The sequence below is a fragment of the Sparus aurata genome, chromosome 2 (genome assembly GCF_900880675.1).
Source record: "Sparus aurata chromosome 2, fSpaAur1.1, whole genome shotgun sequence".
Taxonomy (NCBI): Eukaryota; Metazoa; Chordata; class Actinopteri; order Spariformes; family Sparidae; genus Sparus; species Sparus aurata.
The window spans coordinates 34,256,680-34,283,571 of NC_044188.1; the positions used below are offsets into that span (position 1 = coordinate 34,256,680).

At 40.3% G+C, this 26,892-nt stretch overlaps 1 protein-coding gene across 2 annotated transcripts; it reads left to right on the forward strand.

The window, feature by feature from the left end:
* Positions 1 to 25,179, forward strand: wsb1 (WD repeat and SOCS box containing 1). Of its 2 annotated transcripts, XM_030395553.1 has the most exons (9): positions 1 to 453; positions 2,228 to 2,396; positions 9,991 to 10,247; positions 11,087 to 11,218; positions 15,208 to 15,308; positions 17,853 to 18,025; positions 18,316 to 18,429; positions 23,822 to 23,929; positions 24,289 to 25,179. In XM_030395553.1, exons 1-9 carry the CDS (start codon positions 414 to 416, stop codon positions 24,449 to 24,451), a joined length of 1,257 nt encoding a protein of 418 aa, XP_030251413.1. In that variant the 5' UTR covers positions 1 to 413; the 3' UTR covers positions 24,452 to 25,179. The 2 variants fall into 2 exon arrangements, with proteins under 2 accessions (XP_030251413.1, XP_030251420.1); XM_030395560.1 differs by lacking the exon at positions 2,228 to 2,396 and having other exon boundaries at positions 323 to 453.
* The last annotated feature ends 1,713 nt before the right edge of the window (positions 25,180 to 26,892 follow it).

Here is a 26,892-nt window from a genome sequence, read left to right on the forward strand (position 1 = left end):
TATGGTCAACCCTCCTTTCGCTGAAATAGCTCGATAACGTTAACACCCAGCTAGAAGCCATTATACACCAAGAGATCGTGCCTAGCGAAATCTACTCAATCAAATACTTTTATTACGTGTTACACTGTTTTTAATCCGAGAGAGTGGTAACATCCGAGCAGCCCAATTAAAGAATCAAACCGTAAAACTAACTCTATTGTCGAGAAAGTAAAGGAGAAGAAGAGATAGAGGCCTAGGGACGACTGTATTTTCACCCGGGCCGTGAAGCTTGGCGGAGGGATTTAACCGACTTCAGCAGACATCGGAAGAGGAAAAGCCGCCCTCTAATTCCGCACCAATTGTTTGGTTGCTCTAGTTGGATATCTTTTACAGTGTGTACTTGGCTTTTCTCTTAGTTCTGTGTCCTTATTTAGATGGCAAGCTTCCCAGACTCTGTAAACGAAAATGATATAGGTAAGTAAAAATCCTACATTTATGTGTCCTGTTTCCAGGTCTTTGGAGCAGCGTGGCATTAAGACGCTAAATACTTCCCATGTCGTTCAAAGTTATTCTCTTAGTAATGTAAGCTAAAAACTGCTTTGTTTCTGTTAGTAGCAGTAACTTAACGTTACTGACTAGCTCCAATGGCCTTTGGCTTGCCACAGTACCGTTGTGGACTGTAGTGAGCGTTGTTTACCTGTTGTAACTGCTCGGTAGCTGGGATGCTATTCGAGTCAATGTAAGCTAACATATTCTGGATCATTATCTTTTACAAACATTGATTACTGTGTATTCTGCGTGTGTACGTTAATAGTACTGAACCTAGAGACTTACAGCCAGCAGTTTAATGCTACTCTTTGTTTCTTCGGAATGTCGGTTAAATTACAACATACTGCACAGCCCCAAGCTAACCGATGGCGCAGCGCTTTTGATTTTTTAAAGTCAAACCTAACATTATACCGTTAAACTCCTGCTGGTAACGTTATTTTACAGTTGAGAATGGCTCGCTGTTTCCACACCCCGTGCGTTAATGGTTGGAAATGGATTTCCTTCTCGTTTGGTTGGTTATTCAAAACTTGGCGAAGACCCTTCCCTCCCCCACACATCAGCAGTGAGGCGGTTCTTAACCTGGATTCTCACAAAACTTTAGGCTACGTGCTTAACCACACGTTCAAGGATGCAGGGCTGTATTTTACTTTTATGCATGTAGCTTATTACTTGCTTATGTGTCTGTAATGTCAAATTGTCGCTTACATTGTATTATATTCTTCCTCTTTTTTCAAATACCAGGCATCACAAATCACAGTTACCACGCCGTAAATGTCAGTATAGGGGATTTCTAGTTGAGATTTTGAGCTAATTCTGTTTATGCTGATGCAAGAATCAATATATTTCTTCTGCAGTAGTATGATTAGCGTTAAACTCTTAACAAGTTCACAGTATAATCTGTACCAAAAAATCTGTTTTTTTCATCACAGATAAAACATTTATGTTACTGAATGATCCAGATTATTTCTTTTATGTAAAAAGCATTGCCTCTAAATTTGTCCACTAATACTCTATTGTATTTTTTACCAAACTTGGTTCATATGTATTTACGTTTGGTTATAGAGAACTGTAAGAATAACCCTGAACCCCCCCTCATGATTTTGTTCAAAGATGAGCAAAATGTTATGATGCTGTTTCTTTGTACTTCATGTTGACAGTAGGTAAAGATGTAAAATTGCCTTCACCTCTATGTAAATTGTCTTTCCAGAACCAATCAAAGTTGTAGGCGAAATGTAAAGTCACTTTCCAAAGTAAATCTGACTATTCTATAAAAATTGTCATGTAGCACATATATGTCAGTACGTCTAGATGTAGAGTATGGGTCAAGAATGTGGACATATAATGTCTTACCTTTGTGGAATATTACCTGCAAATTGCCAGTTTCTTAACCTTTATGATAAATTAACAAGATTTCTGAAATGCACACATACATTTCAGTAATTGTTATAATTCATGTATTGACACAGTATCAAACCAGTTTAGCTCATAAATGTCCCCTCCCACTGTTAATATTGTGCTTAGCACAATTCGCCAATCAGATGCTTGCATCTTTGACAAGCCCACAATTATCTTTGGGTCAGTAAAGAGGTTAGTTCGATATTCCTGTGGGAAGGTCTGGATAAGCAGAGAGGTTGTAACTTGTTAGTTAATGATTATTTTGCCGTGTGTAGCTACAATAACGGTGTTGTTGTTTATACAGGTAAGGCTAAGTTCATTGGTGAACTCTTGGTGCCTGTTGCTCCCTTCGACCAGAAGTCTGGACGCGAGGCTTGGACGGTAGCCTTTGCACCCAATGGTTCCTACTTTGCTTGGTCTCAGGGACATCGCATTGTCAGGCTAATTCCCTGGACAAAATGCCTAAAGAAATTGTAAGTGTCATTTTTCTCAGTAACAGAACATGCATATTTATGGTTTTCTAAGAATCTAAAAACCCTTAACCCTTAATTGACCTCATAGTTGTTTTATAACTTTTTCCTTGTTGCCAAAATTATCTAAATCACACAAGCTAGAGACAAAATGCATTCTGTGGGTGATTTTACATCTTTTGCATAGCATAACAACCAGGTTTTTCTTTTATTAATAATAATAATGATAATAATAATAATGCATTTTATTTGAAGGCGCCTTTCAAAGCACTCAAGGACACCACACATAACAAAGTACAACAAAAGACAGCACAAGTACAGGAAAATTTAGTGCAAATAATAGATAAGTATGAGGATGCAATTACATGGTGCCGTCTCGGCACAGAATTCAGACTCTGCAGTCCTCACTAAACAGGAAGTCAACCGGGCCGGGTTAGGCAGGACTGAGCTTCCTTTTGTCAAAACCTTAAGAAGGTCTCATAGCGTTTTAGTCACCAAGCGAAAAGTATGGTTGCTGATGGGTGCAAACTAGGGGTGGGACGAAACGGGTAACTCACGATTTGATACTGTGACGATAATTTGGCCCATGATAATGATAATATCACGATACACGATATCTGCAATATTCGATATATTGCAAGAAATTTCATCAACAATATATCACAATATGTGACTGAAAAAGAAAAAATACCCATAAAAAGGAAAACGTCTTATGCATTTATTCAATTTATTTTCTTTTCTTTCCTATGAATTTAATAAGCCTTGATGTGTCCAGGTTGACCCAAAGCACTTTAATGTTCCCACTTCCCAGGTACTGGATGGGTGAACATAACTCTGCACATAATTGGTGGCATACTGAAATGTGCCCAATTTTTTATTTAATTTTTATGTTATTCTTATCCTGTTTAGCTATTGTTAAACTAAAACAAGCCCAAGTTTACATAAAACAAGTTGCTACTGACTTTTAAGTATCAGAAAGCACTGTCCTGGTTTACATAAGACATGGCAGGGTTCTCCCTAGACGGTGGAACAGTGGCGCTGCGCCGCTATACTGCTAGCTCAGCGCCACTATACTCATTTTCAATGTTAGCTGCTTTACAGTGGGTGTTTGTGGGCTGCCGCGTTCTTCTCATTAAAGAAGCGCCCACCGGCTGATGGTGACGAGCGTCCGTCCGTCCATCCCCCGGCTGACGGTGATGAGCGTCTGTCCGCCCCCCCCTTCGCAAAACAGTTCTTGCATATTGCATATTCTTTATCTAGTGTTCTCCCGTCATCTGTCTCGTAAAAGCCAAAGTGGGTCCACACATTAGAGTGGAAACTTGCGGGTGGGTCTTTGATTTGTTTTTCGTTGTTCGTATTTTCCACCATTCTTGCATCTGTTCTTCTTCTGTTGTTAACTCGTCTTCTTCACCGGCCGCTGCTTACGCCTACTTTACCCTCATTTACGGGATTAGCGCCCCCACAAACAGGACAGGAGCGATTAAGTACTGACGGTGACAGCGGGGTAAATCCATAATGTGTGTTGTAATAAAATATCGATATTTGCCGCCAGTGTATTGATTATTTATTGCGACAGAGAGCACAACAATATATTGCAATATCGATTTTTTTCCACCTCTAGTGCAAACCCCAATAGCAAATCCGAAATCACAACGTCAAGTTAAAAAAAAACAGCAAGTCGGGAAACACAGTAGCAGGTTTGTAACCACGATTACAAATTCCAAAAACACAACAGGATTAACCAGAAATCACATCAGAATTTTGTCAACTGGAAAGGGTGGGACTTTTACTTGTTGAATCTGATTGGGCAGATCAGTGTCAATAACCATGGGAAATAAGGGTCTGACCACTGACTGGAAATGATACAGAAGGAGAAGCATACCATAAGAAGCCTTGCCACCATGCATCCTCACTGGTAAGTGTGTGTTTGTTGTTGATTTGTGTAAATGTACTTAGTGGACAGGCACTTGAAGTATCGATATAGCTTTGTATGAAAGAAGAACTGTCGAACTGCAGGATTTATTAACTTGATAATGTTGTCTAACTATGATTGACACCCACTGGCTTGAAGCTAGGGCTGATACAACTACTCCATAGATAGCAGTACATTCAAAGTTAATTTGATACTAATACTGAATACTTTTGCAGTTCCAGTGTAATATCTGCTGGTCATATATTGTAGTCACGCATTGTATTCAGTGTGCACAAATTGTGGTTTTTGCACAGTAATATACTGTATTTACATGCTATTGGTATGTCACAAGTTAAAATACAGTCAAACGTCGGGGCGCCGTTTAGCTCAGTTGGTAGAGCGCGCGTCCCATGTGCCGAGGCTCTGCAGCGGACCTGGGTTTGACTCCCGGCCCGGGTCCCTTTGCTGGGTGTCACTCCCCCTCTCTCTCCCCCTGTTTCCTGTCATATGTTCAGCTGTACTATCAATAAAGCCATAAAAGGCCAAAATAAAATAATACAGTCAAACGTCAGGTGTTCTTTGAAGTTGATATTAGTACGCTGTGTGTAGATTCTGCCATTACTACACATTTCAGATGATATTGGTGTAATTTCGGTTTCTGCACATCACTACAGTTACCAGCAGCAAGGCATATTGTCTGACAGTGACCCACCGCAGACACTCACTGCTTGACTCTTCAGCCTCACAGCAAAAGTGCAGGTATTTTGTCTGATAGGATTACATTGAGCTACAGTGAACTATTGCAGCCTTTAGTCGATATACTAATGGTAATGTTGTTTATTTATTTGTCTTCAAGTTATCCCTAAACCTGTCCTGTTTTACAGATTATCTGAGTGATCACACGTAGCTCAGGTGTTCCTGCTGGACCCAAGAAAGAAGGAAGTTATTATTTGGCAGGTTCGGGCCTCAGTCAAATGAAAACCATATCTACAGAAAGATGCATCAGGACAAGCACTTTGACCTGAGAGCTGCCGCTTCATTGTACAAAAACCCTTCACCTCAATGGAGGACATGATCTGGACAGTTGACATTAAAGTTGTGGCTTTGATACATTGTGCGTTTTATATACATTATTTCCATTTCATTGGCTATTAATAAAGTGTTTATTTTCAAGAATCACTATGATCTGGCTTCTGAATATCCCCTTGCTTACACTAAACTAGAAGAACAAGCACATTTGCAATTGAACCAGGAAACGGGGCCCTCTTGCTTCTTCTTTGTTATAATTTCCGGTCAGCGTGGACATCTGCACATTTCCCACTGTTATTGACACTGATCTGCCCAATCAGATTCAACAAGTAAAAATTCCACCCATTCCAGTTGACAAAATTCTGATGTGATTCCTGCTTAATGTTGTTGTGTTTTTTGTATTTGCAGTTGTGCTTTCCAACTTGCTATTGTGTTTTCTCTCTTGCAATTGTGTTTTTGTCACTTACTGTTGGGGTTTTCTGTACTTGGCATAAATATATTAATACAAAATAATTGCAGTTTTTTTTCGATATCTTCCATGTCATGTCCCAGTGACTCCAATCCAGCAGCAAATTGTATTAGTAAACTGGACGAATGAGACACATTGTTATTGTATTTTATTTTGTCATGTGGCCCAAAAGACACAGCTCCTTTTATTGTATTTTAGTGCTTCCTCTATTTTATATGAATATTAATATGCAGAAATTATTATTTTTTTCTCAATAGCTTCCATGTCATGTGGCCCACTGACTTCTGAAACAGATTCTGTTTCCATAAAAAATATATAATGATAAAGAAAATAATGGTAAAAAAGTTCTCTAATGCTCAAGAGGTTAACATATTTTCAAGCGGTAATGTCATCTTCTACACTATTTTGTCTCATGTCTTAGATTCTGAAAATGATTTTTTTTTTTTCTCCAAAAATCTCACCAGTAGTCACCATTTAAAGGTTTTGTTTTTTTTTTTTTCAAAATTGCCTCCCCGGACCAGCCCTGGAGAAGTGGTGTGTGCTCTTCCTACACATAACAATGAAATAATTTTTTGTCGTGGGTTAGGATTAAATAACAAATAATTGTATTTTATTTAGGCAAAAAAGTAACAAAGTATCCAGTAATAATAGGTACTTGATTTGAATTGTAAGCATTACTAAACTTATTCACTCAGAAAGTTAAGTAACAAAATGACAGTAATTTGTTACCTTATAATTAGTTACCCCCAACACTGAAGTTCGAAAGGTTAGCACTACAGCTGCAGCTCGAAGTCATGTTGGTATTAAAAAATATTATGAAGGTATTAAAAAAGGTATTAAAAGGTATTACATTCAGCAACTAATATAATTATTATTATGATTTTATTTTTATTATTGTGATTATCATTATTTGCAATGATGACATTCGTTTGTTATCTACATAGATCTACATGGTGTTGGTGCTTGGCAGATCTAGGTGCTGGTAGAATCTTCCAGCTGTTTTTTGACCCTTCTTATACCTCCCCGCCTAATGCACAAAGCAGAATGAGCAGAAATAGGTTGCTCAAGGACACATGCCTTGTATTATCAGCTCCCTTTCTGCTTAATAGGCTCTTTTTCCACTCAATAGGGCCTTGTGACTCTCAAAGCCACACTTTGATATTGACTGTGAAGCAAGTGCTTGTTGTTCCCAAACAGCAGGCAGCTTCTACATGGATTTCCATGGTTATGGAGTTCAGTGTCACTCCTGTGTTCTTGTTTATACTTTCACACACTTTACCACAGCTGTATTGGATCTGTGTTAAGTTACTGCTGTAATTAACCAAAGCTTTCTTGCTGATGCAGCCTTCGTTAAAAGCTTGCCATTGGCAAACCAGCAGTGTTGCTTTTATTTTGAGGAAGATTTATGAAATACACACTCTGCTATATTTGCTCAGCAGTTCAGTTCAAAATAGGGCTGGGACGACGCGTTGACTTGAATTCGCTGACATGAATAATTTGCGTCGAGTCGTCGTCCTACACAACCAAGGGGGCAGGCGAATATCCAAAAGTGGTAGGACCCGTGGAGGCTTAGACTATCAACCCTTCTCTAGCCATATTGAATGCCCAATCATTTGGGACTTTTTTGAAATCCCATAACTTAACTTAACATGTAACCTGTGCCAACATGTAGCTTCTATATTTTCTACATAAACAATACTAGGAAAAACCAGGCTCAGCTACCTCGTACTTAAAGGCATAGTTTGTGTTTTTTGAAGTGGGGACATTTAAGTAAATATCTATAGTCGATCTGTTCCCTACCATAATCACCGATCAGCGCAGCCTCGGTTTGGAGAAGTAGAGAGCTGCTCCAGCCCAGACGCTCAGCTTTGTACTGCAGTGAACGGAGTCCAGAGAAAAAGCAAATTTAACCACCTAAAACAAGGCTCACCTAAGAAAAAATCTATAACAGTTCAAGTGTACGTTGTATAGAGAAAATTCACACCGCTCTACATTGCAGTCAGACCGCCCTTTCTTTTGGCGCTACATTTTCTCAACCGTAGAACCTCCGTATCCCTACGCAGTTGCTCTAATGCGTAGGGATACGGAGGTTCTATGGACTGTTAAGTTTAGTTTTTATCGAAAGTAAACCTCTCGTCCAGCAACTGAGCCTCGCATTGTATTTCGCCGCTCGCAGATCATCTGTTGCCCAGTTGCGCTAATGTGTAGCTCTCTACTCCTCCAAACTGAGGCTGCGCTGATCAGTGATTACGGTAGGGAACAGATCGACTACAGATATGTACTTTATATGACTCTACTTCAAAAAACACGAACTATCCCTTTAACGTTCGGCTCCTGTAAGAACAATTTCTAGCATGTCCGGTTGTAGGGAAGCTAACACTGACATAATTATGCCTACGTCTTTCGGTCGCACAGTAGGGAAATAACTTCTGTTCTGAATTCTGAAGAGAAAGCTGACGTACGTACATAGCCGAAGGTATGTTGAGCAAACTTGCCAGAAATGCTTCTGTGAGGTTACTGATCATTTATGTTGGAATGCAGATCTGTCTGCATTTATTTCATTTTGAATAATCTGCAGGGCAACGTTTAAGTAGCCGTTTTTAGACAGCGCACCAAGCCACCAATTTGCCCGTCCTTTTGGCAGCTCGGTCCGCGGTTTTAGACAGAGGGCAGCAAATTGGGTGTCTGTTATGGTCTGCCGATTTTCCGCCTCGAAGGGTACACTTATTTCCGCCTCGACTGCTATCTAAAAACGAGGTGGAAATGTGCCAGCCTCTGCGTGAGGTGGGCGGAGGTGTCAATGACCTGCACTGTTGTGCGACCCACAGCCGGGGAGTTTTAAAACCAGGAAACAGCTGATCACAGCAGTCGGTCCTTCATTTCACCTGCGGACATTAAGATGAACAACTGGACAGCCGCTGAGATCCAGGAGATGCTAGCATCTCCTCGGTCTCTGTAGCTGTTTTGTTTTGTTAGCTTGTTGTTGTGTCGGAAAGCTAAGGATGGTCACTACTTTCAAATTAAAAGCCCCCCACTAAGAACCCAGTTCTAAACTCCAATGGGGTGCAATGTAAAGCTCTTCTTTTGAAGACAAATTCGTTGTCATTTGTTTATAGCACAACTTCGAGCTTCACGTCACGTCACATGCTTACGCCTACCTCAGAGGCGGCTTTTGGAAAAGGAGGAATATTACGCCTCCATTTTAGAAAGACAGGCCGGCACATTGCTGCCCTTACCTTGGAGCAAATGTGCCGCCTTTTTTCTAAAAAGGGCTAGTGTTTAAATATAGAAATGGTTAGGCAATACTCTAAGTGGCATGTTAAAGAAATGTTTAATAAATATTGAAATGTTAACAAGAAATGTTTTGATATCCATATTGTGCGAATAGTTACATTGATCAAGTAATGTGAAATAATCGGTAACTGAAAAATGTATCGTTAGATTAATAGAAAAATTAATCATTAGATTAGTCGACTAATCGAAAAAATAATCGCTAGAATAATCGTTTGAAAAATAATAGTTTGGGACAGTTCTAGTTCAAAATATTACAGACAGGAATAGTGATAGACCGATACATCTGCCGGCCGATATTATCAGCCGATTTTTGCGTTTTTTACGTGTATCGGCATAGGCCGATGCGGGCTGCTGCGTTCGCCGATCCGGCATTATTTACATACAGCTGTCCACAGGCAGCTCCTTGTTGCTGGAGATGCTGCAAGAAATGGCAGAGCAGAAAACCAATCCAGTGTGGCAGCATTTCACAGAGCACTGTTCTACCTCACCTGTTTTTAATATTTGTTAAATATTGTTTACTAATACTTGTTCTACCTTACCTTTTTTAATTTCAATAAATGTTCCTTTTTTTAAAATTGAGACTCATAACATTTGTTATCATCATTGTGTAATTTTTATGATGTAAATTGAGGGAGCAAAAGTAGTATCGGCTCAAGAAAATCGGCAGTCCGTATCGGTCATCGGCTAAGGCTGATGAAAAAAAATTCGGTATCGGCATCGGCCCTAAAAAATCCATATCGGTCGATCCCTAGACAGGAATAGTACAAACAGCCCCAGTGTTTGTCTGAAAAGGGGTTTAAGCAACAGGCTCTTACTGTGGCCTGTGACAAACACACCTCCGTCATGTGTCTCTGGTTGACCTCTTCTAACTTTCTCCTCCTCTGTTGCTTTAGTTCAATGGGTGGAGAGGTCACCGATGCCAGTCAGAACAGCTATGGAGGCCAAGTAATCCCAGCTGCAGGTGACCCCTGTGAACACACCATTGACTGCGGTGACATCGTCTGGGGTTTGGCCTTTGGCTCCTCAGTGCCAGAAAAGCAGAGCCGCTGTGTTAACATTGAGTGGCACCGCTTCAGATTTGGCCAGGACCAACTGCTACTGGCAACAGGCCTCAACAATGGTCGCATCAAGATCTGGGATGTTTACACTGGTGAGAAACATTGTCCTTGATTATAATTAGTTTTTCCCTCTTAAACTTAATTAGTTAGTAAAAGGATAAGGCAATAAATAGTTAGGAAATTTATTTAGATAGCATGCTCTGAAGTAACAATGGTATTGCAATGATTTGTAGGAACAAAATCTGACATAACTCCTCTCTTGAAACAAATAATGAAAATAGTATTTCTGTACAATAGTAGAAGAATCTTCATTCCAAGCCCATGTAGGGGAGTTCATGATGGCTGTGTGAAAGCATTATAACCAGAGAAAAAAAATGAAATACCTGAAGTAGCCTATGACACAAGTATAAATATTCCAGTATGATGACCCAAACTGCACCCTCCCCCCCCAGCGCCATAGTCTCAGAAAATACTGTGGGAACCGGTGTTTTTATCTCTTGCATTTCCCTGTTAGGTAAGCTGACCAAGGTTACCCTGGGCATGCTTAATCGCCCAGGGTAATTTTTCAGTTTTTTTTGTTCTTTAGCCAATTCTTGCCCCAGTATAAGCCACAACCACAAAACATCTACAACCATAACCACAAAATATGTTGCCTAAGGAAAAATCTCACGTACTACTAACGGTGAAACTTTGCCTGGTAATATGTAAACATGGGTTCTTCAGTCCTGTGTGCTGTAAATTGTTTAGTGTAGAATTCATGGGACATTGGCCAAGCAATAAGAAACTATATAACAATAGACAATCTTGCTGACGATCTCGTATCCCTTTGTAAGGCATATAGAGGCTGGTGTTAAATTGTGACCATCATACCCAATTTAAAAACTCCTTGTTGCTGCTTTAATCCTCTGTTCCATTTGATGACTTGTTGCAGGAAAACTGTTGCTGAATCTGATGGACCATACCGATGTAGTGCGAGACCTGACCTTTGCTCCTGATGGCAGCCTCATGCTGGTCTCTGCATCCAGAGATAAGACCCTCCGGGTATGGGACCTCAAAGATGATGGTATGTAGAATACCTTAATGGTCTTGTCTTAATAGACATAAAAATGCAGCCTTTGGGAAAACCAAAAACTCCCCAGCAAGCTTTCAGAGATCATGTGAGCCCTAGCATTTACGTCATAGCTAGTGAAATGTCATCATGGTATTTTATTGGCTGTGAGGTGACCCCACTAAATTGATCTTGCTAGGTATGCGTCCTGTGTCTCTGACAAATGGAACAGACACAGTGAAGTCACTATCCATGCATCCATGAGACACCATATTTTATCCCTGATAGTGCTTCATTGTGAACAACAAATCCGTATTGATATAATTATAATAAGAAAGAATCTACTGGTTGCTGTTTCCATCAATCTACATACTGTGTGCATATATTATCCTGATACTTTGTAGCTTTGATTTTTAAAATCTGTGTGTCAAGGATTGGTCTTTGTTGCAGCACAAACCTGGTATTGGTTAATAAACTCACTGGGTCACTGTCAAGAATAAGCTAAATTCTGTTCGCTCTCATGACAGTAATGACGAATGATGCTTTGCCACTGCCACTGAAAATGGTCCTCCTGTTAGTAATATCTCAGAACCGTCATGTAGTGTTCAGTAAACATTACTCTGAGGCCTGTTTAAACCATTTAAAGGGCCACTTTGTAGTTTTGAGTTAGGAATTAAAACTTGATATTTTAATAATGACAATATTCATGAAGTAATGATACAGTCTGAGAAACATTACGGTAATTTTTTTCCATAACTGAATAAACAAGTTGTTCTCATAGTAAAATAAGGTCATCAGATCACTGTCTAAGCTAGACAGGTGGCAGGGTCCAGCAAGTATAAAGACAATAAAACGTATGATATTGTGTTGCCCTTCAAAGTCAGTTTGTTTAGTCAGCTTGTTCAGTCATGAAAAAAAATTGTCTGTTTATTTAGTTTGTTTAGGCATAGAAAAAATCTATCCCTTCTGAGAAAAGTTTCTTCCACAAAACTACATAATGCTACTTTAACAGGGTGTCTGCGGGGTTGTAAAAGGTATTAAAAGGTAGTAAATGAAATTAGCAAAAATTAAGGCCATTAAAAAGTATTAAAAAGTAATAAACGTCATCTGACGAGGTATTACATTTTCGAACCACTATCCAACTATGAGTTGCAGGCCTGTGTCCTAAAAATCGTTTGAATTTAGTTATATAAATTATATGTGCGAGTAGGACCTGAGAGGTATCGATGATGTGACGTCAGACAGTGTGCGACACGGTAAAATTATTAGCTCCTCAGTCCATGCTCCAACTGGATAGGACACAGCTGGCTTGCTGCCAAAAGTTTGCAAAAGTTCGCTACTATTGACAAAGTCATGGGGAAATGTAATTTTTCGGACCTCTGGTTAGAGGACTCTAGATTCTAAGACTTACTTAGGCCAGTAGCTGGTGACAGGCGAGAGGCTTATTGCCACGTCTGTAAAAAGACAATGAATATCACCTGGATGGGAGTGCGCAAGGCACGGGTCGGGTATTGGTAAACATGATGACCGGCCACCGCTGTCAACGTTTTTTGTGCCTGTCTTCATGTCACTCCGCAAGTCGTCCATTCATTTGTCACGATGGAACTTCATTCAAAGAAGAGCTTCTACAAGTCACCGTTTAAGTTGAGTGACTGAAATCCTCGTCATCCTATTCAAAGTCTGCAGCAGGTGACTCATCGAACTGGGGTGAAGTTAGTTTCAGGTTGGATATTCGGCGGATATTCACTCAGGTCCAGCCGCGACTTTACTGAGGTTCACCCAGTGTCAGCAGCAGGAGGACGGTTAGCTCACCTCCCAGAGCCTTGCACTGAATCACTGGAAACTGATTTAGGGACCGTCATTAAATTACTTGTCATGAATATATTAATACAAAATAATTGCAGTTTTTTTAACATCTTCCATGTCATGTGACACAGTGACTCCAATCCAGCAGCAAATTGTATTAGTAAACTGGACGAATGAGACACACGTATTGTTGTTGTATTTTATTTTGTCATGTGGCCCACTGACTTCTGAAATAGATTCTGTTTCCATAAAGAATAATAAAGAAAATAATGGTAAAAAAGTTCTCTAATGCTCAAGAGGTTAACATATTTTCAAGCAATAATGTCAGCTTCTACACTATTTTGTCTCATGTCTTAGATTCTGATTCTGAAATTCTGAAAATGAATCTATTATTATTATTATTTTTTTTTTTTCAAAAATCTCACCAGTAGTCACCATTTAAAGGGTTATTTTTCAAAATTGCCTCCCCGGACCGTCCCCAGAGAAGTGGTGTGTGCTCTTCCTACACGTAACAATGTGTATTTTTTGTTGTGGGTTAGGATTAAATAACAAATATTTGTGTATAGGTCAGTATCGAGTAATAATAGGTACTTGATTTTAATTGTAAGCATTACTACACTTATTCACTCAGAAAGGTAAGTTAAGTCAAGTTAAAGTTAAAGTTATTGTCATAACAATATGACAGTAATCTGTTACCTTATAATTAGTTACCCCCAACACTGAAGTTCGAAAGGTTGCCACTACAGTTGCAGCTCAAAGTTGTGTTGGTATTAAAAAATATTATGAAGGTATTAAAAAAGGTATTAAAAGGTATTTAATTCAACTTGAGAATTGCTGTATATACACTGTTTAAGGTATTTAGCGGTACATCAACACATTGTTAGTTTGGGTAATTTTGTTAAAATTGTTTACAGAAAAAGAAAAATAATCTCCAGCCTAGTCATTTGTGATACCGACCAAAAACATGTAATGGTGGTCAAATATTTAAGTGGGAAATGTAATAAATCAAAATAAGTGACTCATTATGTGGGCATCCATGTGGCTTATTGATTTAGGTGTATATCACATTGCCTTGACATTACTTGTTTGATTGCGACTGGGGACTTTCATTGCATGTCCTATCCAGGGTGGGAATTTCACGGCCGCCATGGCCTCAGTGGCCGCCATTGCCCCGCACTTTGGCCTCAGTGCCCTGTGAAAAAAAATCATTGTACGGCTACAGTGGCCTTTGTGCCTCTGGCCCAGTCAGGGTAGTGAGCTTGCCTTGAATTACAGCCACCTGAGAGCACAGTAGTCACTCACAGTAACTTCAGTGAGTTTGCGGTTAGCACAGGTGGAGTCTCATCATCATCACGATGAACTAACGTGAAAGCCTCTCAAAACAGCAGCAGCATCTCAAAACGGTAGAACGAAACTTACAGCACAGCAAGCGAGCTCAGCCGGTTTTGATATGATATGTAACTGACTTATGTGGTTGGAATTATTTCGGTAAAGTTGGAAATATATTCACAGATTCAAACCTCCCAGATCAATAACTAAGCGAAACATTGTTTAAACACAACAACAACTCTTAACTACCATAGTGGTAAGGTAGACAACGAGCTACAACCGTATTTTCATCAAAATGAGCGGCTGGACATTAACACTGGTCTCTATGGTCTGCCGTCTGTGAGACAAGGGCGAACACTGAAAATAGATACTGCAAAGAATATTCAATAACTTCACTATTATTCAGTGTAGTGTCACCAAAATCATTCCACACATCAGTGGTCTCCTGCTGTTATTCTACAATTTTTTGTTTGGAAAAAATGTGCTTTGCCATAACTTTGGGGAAGGTCTATTGGGAGAAATATTCAATAACACTAATATTGATATTGGTATTAAAAAGTGTTTTAATACATAATCCATGTCTTATTATAAATTAGGATGTTATGATATCAGTCTGAAAGGTAAATCATCGATTTTTACTTACTGACCTTTGTGCCCTGTCATGTGGCCTTGGTGCCCCTAAAAAAAAAAAAAAAAAGTGAAGGCCAAATGGCCTTGCCCCTAAAATGACAAAATTCCCACCCTGGTGCTATCCCCCCTTTTGTCCCTCTATTGTCATCAAAGACAAAGAGACAAAGGAGTGTTGTTTGTGACAGCAGTATGGCTTTAACATTAAAGAACATAGTGTACTGTTTTTTGTTATCTTGTAGGTAATATGGTGAAAGTTTTGCGGGGGCATCAAAACTGGGTGTACTGCAGCGCCTTCTCCCCTGACTCCTCCATCCTGTGCTCGGTCGGCGCTGGCAAAGCAGTATGTATACGAGTTCCTCTTTTGTTATTTCCTTGGGTTTGCTAGCCAATCTGTGTGCAATTGTTTGTGACCAGTTATGCTCAATCAGCCTACAAATGGACAAAAACTCCCCATCTGCCTTGCCCTCCCATTTTCACCTTATAACAAATTGTGCTCTGTGTCATAAGTTGAGCTTCCTGCACACACTTTGTTTGGTTTTTGTTTGCAGTGAGAAAAAGGGCTTTTGGTGTTATAAAGTTTGCATGCAGAGTAGACTGTTTTTACTAATTTTATATTAGTAAATTTGTTTTACCATATAATTCATTACCGCTGAAAAGTCTTAATGTTGATGTGGGGTTGACCAAACAACAACTTTAAAACATTACAGCAGGGTAGTCCTGGAAGAAAACAAGTAACTTCCAATAAATGCAGTTTTGTTAAATTCTGACCCCATGAAAGCCTTGCATATTATCAAAGTTCACAAGAAACTATTTCCACATTTTATTACATGTTGAATATACTTCCCATATTTCTGCAAGTTTCTGGATATCTTTCCATAAACTGGACACCATTAATTGACGATTAAATTAACAATGTTGCAGCTGTAGATCAATCTGAACATGGTGGTAGTGGTAGACATGGTTGTAGCTTTATTCGGCTGTGTGTGTCCCTACAGTGTGTGTCTTGCTCTCCCTGTCACAGGTGGTGGCAGAGCTCAATGTGTGATTGGTTTTGAACGGAGCGCCGCGCTGACATTTTGAGCAGCCGGTGTAAACCGGGGACGCACAGTGCACAATGCCCAAGGGCCGGGCCAGGGGCAGTCTGGCACCTGACCCGCAAGGTCAATCTGTACGTAGGTGCTGCTCCGTGTCTGTCTACCTCTGCTGTTGCAGTTCCTCTATTTATTTTAATTTCAGTTTAAAACTATCATTAAACTGGTTATTAAACACCCCCCCCCACCACCTCTCTTTCAAACACACTTCTACACGTCTGCCCTTGTCTTTAAATAGCTCTATCGACTGTCTGTATATGTAAGCTTTTTTTATGTTACTAGAATATCTGTCCCTATTAGGTTAAATGTATCTCATGTAGCATTATGTAACAGTGTAATGCTGTCAGATTTAAGATTTGGAAAACTATTCAGCTAGCTATAACAGTTTAACAGCCAACCTGCCCCCTCCCATCACTGTCACTGTTAACAGCAGATGCCAATGAATTTGCAAATGTTAAACCCACCCCCTTAATCATGGAATTATTATGAAGGTTGCAGATTATTGTGATATATATATATATATATATATATATATATATATATTTATATTTATATTTATATTTATATTTATTTATTTGTGCCTTTGCAGGGCACAGTTCTTTTGCCTGAAACTGTTGAGAAAACAGTCAACAGATTGGCCAGTTATGTGGTAATCTTTCAATCTGCAGTTTTGTGGCTTTGCATTTATAAAGACTATTATAGGTGTTTCTGCTGTTGGCAGCAACTGCAACAATGAATTAGACTGGCTTCATCCACATTTTTCCACCAGCATACTTTACATGAAAACCTCAGCTAAGAAATCCCAAAATGAAAATGATGCCGATGTTTTCAACATAGATGGTGGAAACTACAAAATCCAGAAGCTAGCTAGTGCAGAGGAAGAAACTGCTCAAGAAACATAACCATTAGCCTGCATGTTTTATGTAATGTTTCTTTAATGTAGTTTATTAACTGAAGTTGTTCACAAGCAGAGTTTGTACCACTTTTAAGCCTTTTCGCATTCTCCCAAAGAGTGAGAAGAAGCAGAAGTTATATAACTGCATAGTTCTCAGATGATGCATTAGTACTCAAAATTCAGGCCATGTCTGAATGTTCAAAGCAAAAGGCTTTCACAGATGATCACTTTTCTACCAGTATGTATGTGAGTGTACAGTATGTGCGTATGTGTGTATGTAAGCAATGTATACTTTGCCAGAGGTATCAACCCTTTGGCCATAAAATATTCTTTTCTCTTGCAGTATCTGTCTCTCTTCGTAGGCTTCTGCCGGAGGTGCGAGCCTATTGTAAACACAGTGAACTAAAACTCTGAAAGGGGAAACCAGTGGAGTAACATTATGTTACCTTAAGTTACTACTTGTTTTATTTTCTCTTTTTTTGTGTAGACTTTTTATGTTAAAACAATGGAAGTATTAATATAGTAATAATGTATTTAAAATTATTAATGTTTCATATAAATTATTCATATAAATTAGTGTCGAATTTTAACCTTTCTAGTATTAAAATGAAATTGAATGTTAATTGTAATTGTCAATGTAGGTGAAGTGTTGCAATTTCACATAGCCTTGCTGTTTGTGTAGCATGTGCTCTTTTGTTTGTTTGGCCTGTTTAAAGGTTACAAAGATTTACAATGACCTAACTTGAGCATAACTCTGTTTAATTCTGTTTTAATTCATGCTTCCTAATTTAATTTCTAAATGTGTTTTGTGCATATATTAATGATTAGTGTAAGATAGCACATGTATACTACAACATATCATTCCATGGGCTATAATTATACTCTCTTTACATTGCAGGTGTTCCTATGGAACATGGATAAGTACAAGTTGATCCAGAAGCTGGAGGGGCACCACAATGATGTGGTGTCTTGTGAGTTTTCACCAGATGGTGCACTGTTGGCCACTGCCTCTTATGACACCCGGGTCATTGTGTGGGACCACCACAAGTCCACCATCCTACTGGAACTGGGGTAAGAAATTCACACAACATGGGGGCCATTGGTTTGCTACCCTGGAACGCGCTCAATGAATACTAAGGCTATAATTGCTAAACCCTCGAGTATCCTAAGTGCAACACCGTTTTGTTGCCTATGATGTTAAAGTTTTATTTTCAAAAGACTAGATGGAGTATTTTTTACTGTAAAAAGATATTCAAATTAATTTACTTTATCAGGGTTCTGCCTGAATGTTAATTTTTAACCTGAAATAATTTCCTGTGACACTTTTACCAGTATTGAAGTCGTTTCTCATCTTTTTACAGACATCTCTTCCCTCCTCCATCACCCATTTTTGCTGGAGGGGCAAATGACCGCTGGGTTCGCTCTGTGAGCTTCTGCCCTGACGGCCGACACATTGCTAGCATTACTGATGACAGGTAAGACACTGGATGAAATGAGCATTTAAGTTATATTCCCCTACTTTATATGTGTTTTCTTATAGCAACATTATGTGAAAAGTGGCATTTTGTGTGATTCTGTACCCCCAGACAGTTTCTGAGTGCAATACCACTGTTATAAATCCAAATCTGTAACAATATGTCAGACCTATTGTGGGTGCCAACTACAAGTAAAACACAGTACGTCACAACAGTGTTATGTCAAGGAAACTTTTATCTAACTCTGTGATCTAACCCTCTCACTGAAGTTGCATAGTGCACAAACAAGTTATAGGGGCTGGAATGGCTGTGATAGAGACACCAATCATCTCCTTACAAGACACTGATAACATCAAAATGATTTTAAAGTGGATATTTTGAGGTAAAATTGTTACATAATATGGCTTTGACTTGTCTCTTTTTATTAACATGTATGCCAGTGTCCAGGTATTTTTTTTATTTTGAACATGCTGACCGTCAGTATAAATTCTTGTGGTGTTTGTTCTTGGTGGTCAACCATATCAGTCAGTACGTTTACATGCACAGCTTAGTTGGATTACAGCCATAGTTCGACTATGCTACTCAATCAGACAACTGCAATTGTGGGAGTATACATGCCGGTGAGAAAATCGGCATGTTTTTCTGATGCCTATTTGTGCACATGGGCTGATATGTAAACAGCACAGTGCAGCAGAGAAGCATCACTGTTTGCACCAGCTTGTTTTTAAATGTTGCAGGGAGTCATGTGTCTTAATGGAGCTTGAGAGCACATTACTTCTTTCTACTACTAAGGGTCACATGGTAGTCACAAGGTAGCTATTAATTACTCGGATTGCTGTCTGGCCAAGCAGAGAACTTGTGTTGAAAACAGAAGCAAAAACAAAACTCTGTCTGTTTGTCTATGTGTATTTTGTAAAAGTGAGGAATCAGCAAAAGGTTTCTGACACCAAACTCAGTTTTTTAACTGTATCTCCACACTGTACTACTCAGCTGCAGTACTTCAGTACATTTATTTTTTATAAACTTGTTGTGTTTTCATATTAAACTGCAGTTCACTATTTAATGCTTCATGGTCCTCTGAACAGAAATCGGCAGTGTGTTCAGCTTGGCTTAGCTCAGTGTGTTTTGAACGCTGACATTTTGAGCAGCTGACATAAACCGGGGACGCACAGTGCTCAATGCCCAAAGGCCGGGCCACGGTCAGTCCGGCACCTGACCCACATGGTCAATCTGTACGTAGGTGCTGCTCCATGTCTGTCTACCTCTGCTGTTCAAGTCCTCGATTTATTTTAATTTCAGTTTAAAACTGTCACTAAACTGGTTGTTAAACACCCCACTCACCCCACTCACTCCCCCCTCTCTTCCAAACCCACTTCTACACGTGCGCCCTTATCTTTAAATAGCTCCATCGACTGTCTGCACATGCTAGCTTCATTTATGTTACTAGAATATCTGTCCCTGTCAGGTTAAATGTATCTCATGTAGCATTATGTAACAGTGTAATGCTGCCAGATGCAAGTTTTAGAAAACTATTTAGCTAGCTACAACAGTTTTAACAGCCAACCTGCCCCCTCCCATCACTGTCACTGTTAACAGTAGATGCTAATGATTTGCAAATGTTAAAGCGACCTTCTGCCTTTAGCTGTTAACTCTGTATGCTGTCAGATCCCTGAGCCAAACACGCTGCAGGACTCTCCTGTGCACTGACTGAAAGCAGAATAGGAGATATTTCAGAATCTTCATGTTTCTTAGGCCTCGTGCTGACTGCAACTAGTACTGACACAATGCTGTGGACGGAGAAATAACTATCAGAGGTGCAGCATTGGCGAACCGAACCAGTGTGAATAGGAATAATAATAAGCCAGCTGTGCGTATTGAGGGTGTGTCGGTTTGACAGCCTGGTAACTACACAGGTTCTTCACTCAACTAAATACAGAGAAATGTCCCAAAAAGCAACGTTACATGACCAAATAAATGCATCGTAGTAACTATAACTGTCTTTGGCAACACCGATAATGCGGCATCTCTGTGTGAAAAGGGCTACTGTCGCATGTGGATATCGATTGCGCTAGCCGGCTGCACCGTCTTCCGAACGCACAGAACCACTAACTCCGGTAACAGCAGAGGAAGAGGACTTTTACAGTGCAGACCTTTCTACTTGCCCAGGGAGTTTACATTGGTCACTATCACATCTGTTTATATACCACCGTATTCTAACGCTAGTTTAGCCATGGAGAAGCTACACCACACCACACCATCAGACAACACCAGTCGGCCCACCCAGATAGCATTGAGATAAGGGCAAGGGACTTTAATCATGCCAACTTGAAGTTTGTCCTGCAGAAACTCCTAGCAAATAACATAATAACACTCTGGATCCGGTCTACTGTAACATCTCCAAAGGATTCAAAGCCAGCCCTCTTCCATATCTGGGACTCTCAGACCATCTATCTCTGTCTCTGATCCCAGCAAACAAAACTCTTAGCTGTAGACAAAGACCAACTAGTCAAAAGTATGGACTGAGGAAGCCACCCCGGCCCTGCAGGACTGCTTCAAGGACACAGACTGGGTTGTTTTTGCTGAGAGGACAGACCTGGAGGGACACACGTCAGCTGTCCTTTCATACATGCACTTCTGTGCTACTTCCATTTCCACCCCCCTACCCAATGCGACTCGCGACGTCGTGGACTACAAACGCACATTCAACAGATAATTTACTGTGGTTTAGTAACAGAAAATAAAATTGACTTTATTTGTTGACTAAAATGAATCAAGGCAGGTGCAACAAAACCCAAGTAAATCTGAGACCGGCAAAGATGGGAACATGGCCGCTGCTAATGTGTCAACAGGTTCGTCTAGTAACCTAATGGCTGAAGTTCTGACCGAGATGAAAGAAATGAGAAAGGACTCGTCTGAAAGATTAGTCAAAATTGAAGACTCTCTGAAAGGCATGACCGAGCAATTACGAGGTTGTGAAACGACTGGACAAGGCTGAGCAGAGAGTAAATGACGTGGAGGACCGCGTTGCACAGGCGGACCAGCTCCTGGCTTACGTGATGCGTACACAATGGCAACTAGAAACACAATGGCAACTAGAAGCACATTGTGAGGACAAGGAAAACTGTTCAAGGAGGTCTAACCTGCAGATATACAAAGTTAAGGAAGGGTCAGAGGGCCAGGAGGACGATGTGTGAATTTTTAACAAAACCACTGAAAATGGCTCTCAAACCCAGCTGCGACTTCACTAAGGTTCGCCCAGTGTCAGCAGCAGGAGGACGGTCAGCTCACCTCCCAGAGCCTCGGGCTGAATTGCTGCAACTGATTTAGGGACCGTCATTAAATTACTTGGCATAAATATATTAATGCAAAATAATTGCAGTTTATTCGATATCTTCCATGTCATGTGACCCAGTGACTCCAAACCAGCAGCAGATTGTATTAGTAAACTGGAGAAATGAGACACAGCTCCTTTTATTGTATTTTAGTGCTTCCTCTATTTTATATGAATATTAATATGCAGAAATTATTATTTTTTTCTCAATAGCTTCCATGTCATGTGGCCCACTGACTTCTGAAACAGATTCTGTTTCCATAGAAAATCTATAATAATAAAGAAAATAATGGTAAAAAAGTTCTCTAATGCTCAAGAGGTTAACATGTTTTCAAGCAGCAATGTCAACTTCTACACTATTTTGTCTCATATCATAGACTCTGATTCTGAAACTCTGAAATTGAAATTTTTTTTTTCTTCAAAAATCTCACTAGTAGTCACCATTTAAAGGGTTATTTATCAAAATTTTCTTCTGGGGTGGCATGTCCCCGGACCCCCCTAGTGTTGCTAGGTTTCCGACTCAGAGCACCGCTGCTATAAACAAATCTAGGGGAAACAGACACGATGCGTGTCAAGTGGAATTCACATGAATGCCAGCACCCAAGGTTTCCCAGCAGAACATTGCATTGTGATGAGATGATCAATGTTATTCATGTCACATATCAGTGATTTTAATGTTGTGGCTGATGGGTGTTCATAGAGTGTTATCTAGCATGATGGAGGAAAACACCCTTTATGTCAAACAGAAATGGGAGAATGACTGGATTTATGAAAAGAAAATGTTGGAAAAACTGAATTGTGGCACTACCAGGAAAGGTCAACACCATTCAGCTGGACCAACATGAGGTCTGATCCACCCTGCATAGAGTCAACGCAAGGAAAGCAGCTGGTCCAGATGGAGTCACCAGCAGGATTCTCAAGGCCTGCGCAGAACAGCTAGCAGAGGTATTTACCACCATCTTCAACCTCTCGCTACTACAGTCTGCAGTCTCCACCTGCCTGAAGTAAGCAACCATCATCCCAGTCCCAAAGAAAGGTACAGTGAGCTGCCTTAATGACTATCGCCCAGTTGCTCTGATCCCATGCTCACCAAATTTTTCAAGAGATTCATCCTCTCTCATATCAAATCTGACATCCCTGCTGACCTGGACCAATACCAGTTTACCTACCGAGTGAACAGGTTGACAGAGGACTGTCAACACAGCACTCAACACAGCCCTTAAACACCTGGACCAGCCCAACACGTATGTAAGAGTGCTGTTTCTGGACTTCAGTTCAGCATTTAACACAGTCATCCCCCACAAACTGAGCAACCTGGGCATAGGCAGTTCACTGTGCACATGGATACTGGATTTTCTCAGCAACAGACCACAAAACATCAGGATTGGAAGCTGCACATCATCCACTCTCATCCTGAACACTGGCACACCAAAGGGGTGTGTCCTCAGTTCCCTCCTATACTCCCTCTTCACCCATGACTCCTCCTCCATCCTCCCTTCCAACAACATAGTCAAATTTGCTGACGACCATAATAACACTACACACGACTAATAACAAATAACAGCGTGTCAACCTACAGGGAGGAGATTCAGCATCTGAGAGAATGGTGTTTGAACAATAACCTTGACAAAGACCTCTAAAACCAAGGAACTGATTGTGGATTTCCGGAAATCCAAACGCACAGAGTTCTCTTCCCTCTACATGCATGGGGAGGAGGTAGAGAGGGTAGAGAGCTTGAAGTTCCTTGGGGTTCACATCTCGGCCGACCTCACCTGGACCACACACAACTCTCATCAGTTGGGGAAGTGTTAAAGCATGCTCACCTCCCTCATCACCTGCTGACCAACTTCTATCGGTCAGCGATAGAAAGCCTCCTGACCTACTGCTGCACGGTGTGGTTCTCCAGCTGCACAACAGAGGACAGGAAGGACCTTGCATTCCTGCAATTGTTTTTGAAACGATGACCAAAAACATCTATTAATCTAAAAGAAGTGACCAACTGAAGTCTTGCATGCAGTTTGGATTCTGACAGCAGTGTTCTTTTTTTCTGTCTCTGCTCAGGCTGGTTCGTTTCTGGAGCATAGAGGAAAGGGCTCCTCAGGCCATTGCCTCGCTCTCTAATGGCCTCTGCTGTGCCTTCTCTGCCGAAGGAAGTGTCCTTGCTGCTGGGTAAGACGCTAGCAAGTGTTCGGACACACACCATCCTGAACACACAAATTAGCATTCTGGCTAACATTGGCACATTAACAGTGATGTTGATTAATTTGTCCCTGCAAAATAAATACACTTAAACTTAAAACACAGATCACCTTACATAACCTCAGTCACACCTCATCGACTCCTGCCTTATGATAGGCCAGTAAAAGAAACCGATTCTTTTTGTTATATCTCAGCTGGCTTTCTCCATATACAGTCTGCAAGCAAGCTTTTCCCACTGTAGTCAATTACAATTTACCATTGAAGTCTTGTGAGTTGTTCCAAGTTATACCTCCTCTTGTTTGAATTGTCATCAATTGCCTCCCCCCCAGGACTCGTGATGGTAGTGTGCATTTCTGGGAGTGTCCTCGTAGCATTGCCAGTCTGCAGCACATGTGCAGGATGGCCCTTCGCCGGGTGATGACCACCCAGAAGGTGGAGGACCTGGCTATTCCCACACCGCTCCGTGACTACCTGACCTACAAAGTTATCTAATCATCCCTTTCACCCCACCAGCCTAAGCTAACACCACTGCACCTGCTGCAGCAGCATGCTGGAAAACCAACAAATCCCTTTTTTTCTGAAAAATAAACAGTGTTTCATTGAACTTTATTGAACAAACAAAAGTGATCAGGACAGGAGGAAAAGAGTTAAGCTTTACCGAAACCCAGAGCCACCGTGTGGTCTCAACCCCCCACCACACCTCTTACAGCAGGATATTGCGTTGTTTTGTACATATTTATTTTTGTAAGTGCTTTAGTAAATGAGTGTGCTGGAGCAAGTGCACCATCTATACCTGTCAGGTCAAGTTATTTTTGGGGCCTCATGTCCCCTCCATCAGATCAGTGTGGTACCTGTAAGTGTTGAGTTCCTCTTCTAGCTGGCTTCATCTTTTCACCAGGTTCAGTAAACCCTTCATCTTTTCTTCTGACTTGTAATGGCTGTTGTAATTCATGTGAGAGCTTTGCAGCTTGGTACAGCCTGGCTCTGCTTGACTGGATATGCTTGTGGTACCAGGTGCTTTTCTCAATTTCATCTTTTCCACTGCAGATTGTAACCCCCCAATGTAGGTGAGGTTTCATCGTGACACCTCATGAAACTGCCATGACATCATCTTCAACACAAACTCGGCAACAGTGGATATCAAAGAGATGGCTTTTTGTCTCAACAAGGACTCAATTGTTTCAGAGAAGGATGAATGTAGCAAGACCAAATGACCCCTTAAAAAAAGAAGAAGAGAAAACACTGGGAAAGTTTGAGAAATCGTTCATCACAGCACAGCAAGAGCACTTAGGTGGCTTGTGATACATTAGTGACAAATCTGACCAAGCTGTACCATGTTGTGGAAACAAAGCATCTCACTGTTAAGTTGCTGTTTGAGCAGGCTTCATCTCTCACCTGGTCCTTTTCTCCTGAGTTTAAATGGCTGTTGTGCATATATATATATATATATATATATATATATATATATATATACCTGAAATATCCTGTATTGTTATACCATCTACTTTATTAGTTTACCAGAGAAACACCAGAGGGACCTGCTTGTGTGTGTACATAAAGCCTTGAAACCAGTGTGATTTCACACTAAATCATCGCTTAACTGCTATCTTTATTTGAACTTGTACAAAAATCTGTATACAGGAGTTCCATGTGATTTGTATGTGTATATATAAAATTGTATCATGTCTAACAACATATCAAAGTTTAAGCCTTTTTTCACATTATTTTATCATTTATATCCAGTTCTTCTATTGTTTTTTTTTTTTGTATTTTGTTCTCCTTTAAATGTGAAAATCTCTACCAATAACTACACGTCTTACTGCTAAAGGCCAGAATAAAAAATGTATGACATATCTTTATTAGCCATTGGCAGTGATAATGTGCCCTGTCACATAATTTTGCTGTATGCATAAATTACAGTAAGCAGTTCCCGCAAACCTGAAAGTTATCCAAAGCAACCAGCTCTTGATAGAAATGTACGCACATATTGATCAAAATTGACACATTTTCAGAATCCGCAATTTCTTTAGCGTCAGTTTTTCTGTCAGTAAGAATAGATGTGAAGAAGGGACATTGAGCTTTTAGTGTTGTCCTGCTTCTGGTTCTTCAGAAAGGTTGGTGCAAAGCGGGTATCAATCATTCTTGGCAATATGTTTTTGACAATGTCAATGCCAAAGGTATTCCTTTTCAGAAGTTTGTAGAAATGGTTTGGTTCTCATACTTTTCTGCTGAGAGGGTGTCTCATGAATGGGCTGCAATTTGTAGATCTAAACAAAACCTTAAAAGGGGTTTGAATTACATGTTTATTTACCTTGAACCATTGTGATTGGAAAAACACAGTCCTGCCTCAGTGAAATGCAGTAAAAGCGGTAAATATATAACATATATATGAATGTACAAAATTCCTGCAATTTTCTTATAACTGTGTTTGTAGATTCAATAAAGCCTTTTTGAAAAAAAGAGTGTTATTAATTTGAGAGAAATATTGCAATGGACCCTATATATAGATATAGAAATATGAGATACAGAGAGAGACATCTATCTATCTATCTATCTATCTATCACAATAACTTAGAGATATTGTGAGAGACTCAGTGGATTTCATACATACGACTCCACCGCTTTGGCTTGAAAGCCAGACAACCATTGCAGGTGACTCCACTGACACCAAGACACCGCCGTGAACGTTTGCAGTGGGCACATGCCCATGTGACCTGGACAATGCAGCAGTGGTCTACTGTCCTGTTCACTGATGAGTGTCGGGTCACCTTGCACAGAAATGATGGTCGTCAGCGTTGCTGGAGAAGGCGAGGTGAGCGATACGCCAAGGTCAACATGGTCCCCAGGGTTCCCTTTCGGGAGGGAGGTGCAACAGGCTGGGCAGGCATCACCAGTCAGCGCAAAACAGATTTGGTTATTGTAGATGGCTCAGT

What these genes read in the sequence shown, in the direction of transcription:
- wsb1 (XM_030395553.1), top strand. Translation starts at nt 414, where the DNA reads ATGGCAAGCTTCCCAGACTCTGTAAACGAAAATGATATAG. An exon ending in ACAAAATGCCTAAAGAAATT is followed by an intron (nt 2,397 to 9,990) that starts GTAAGTGTCATT and finishes CTGTTGCTTTAG; the next exon opens with TTCAATGGGTGGAGAGGTCA. An exon ending in CGGTCGGCGCTGGCAAAGCA is followed by an intron (nt 15,309 to 17,852) that starts GTATGTATACGA and finishes TTTACATTGCAG; the next exon opens with GTGTTCCTATGGAACATGGA.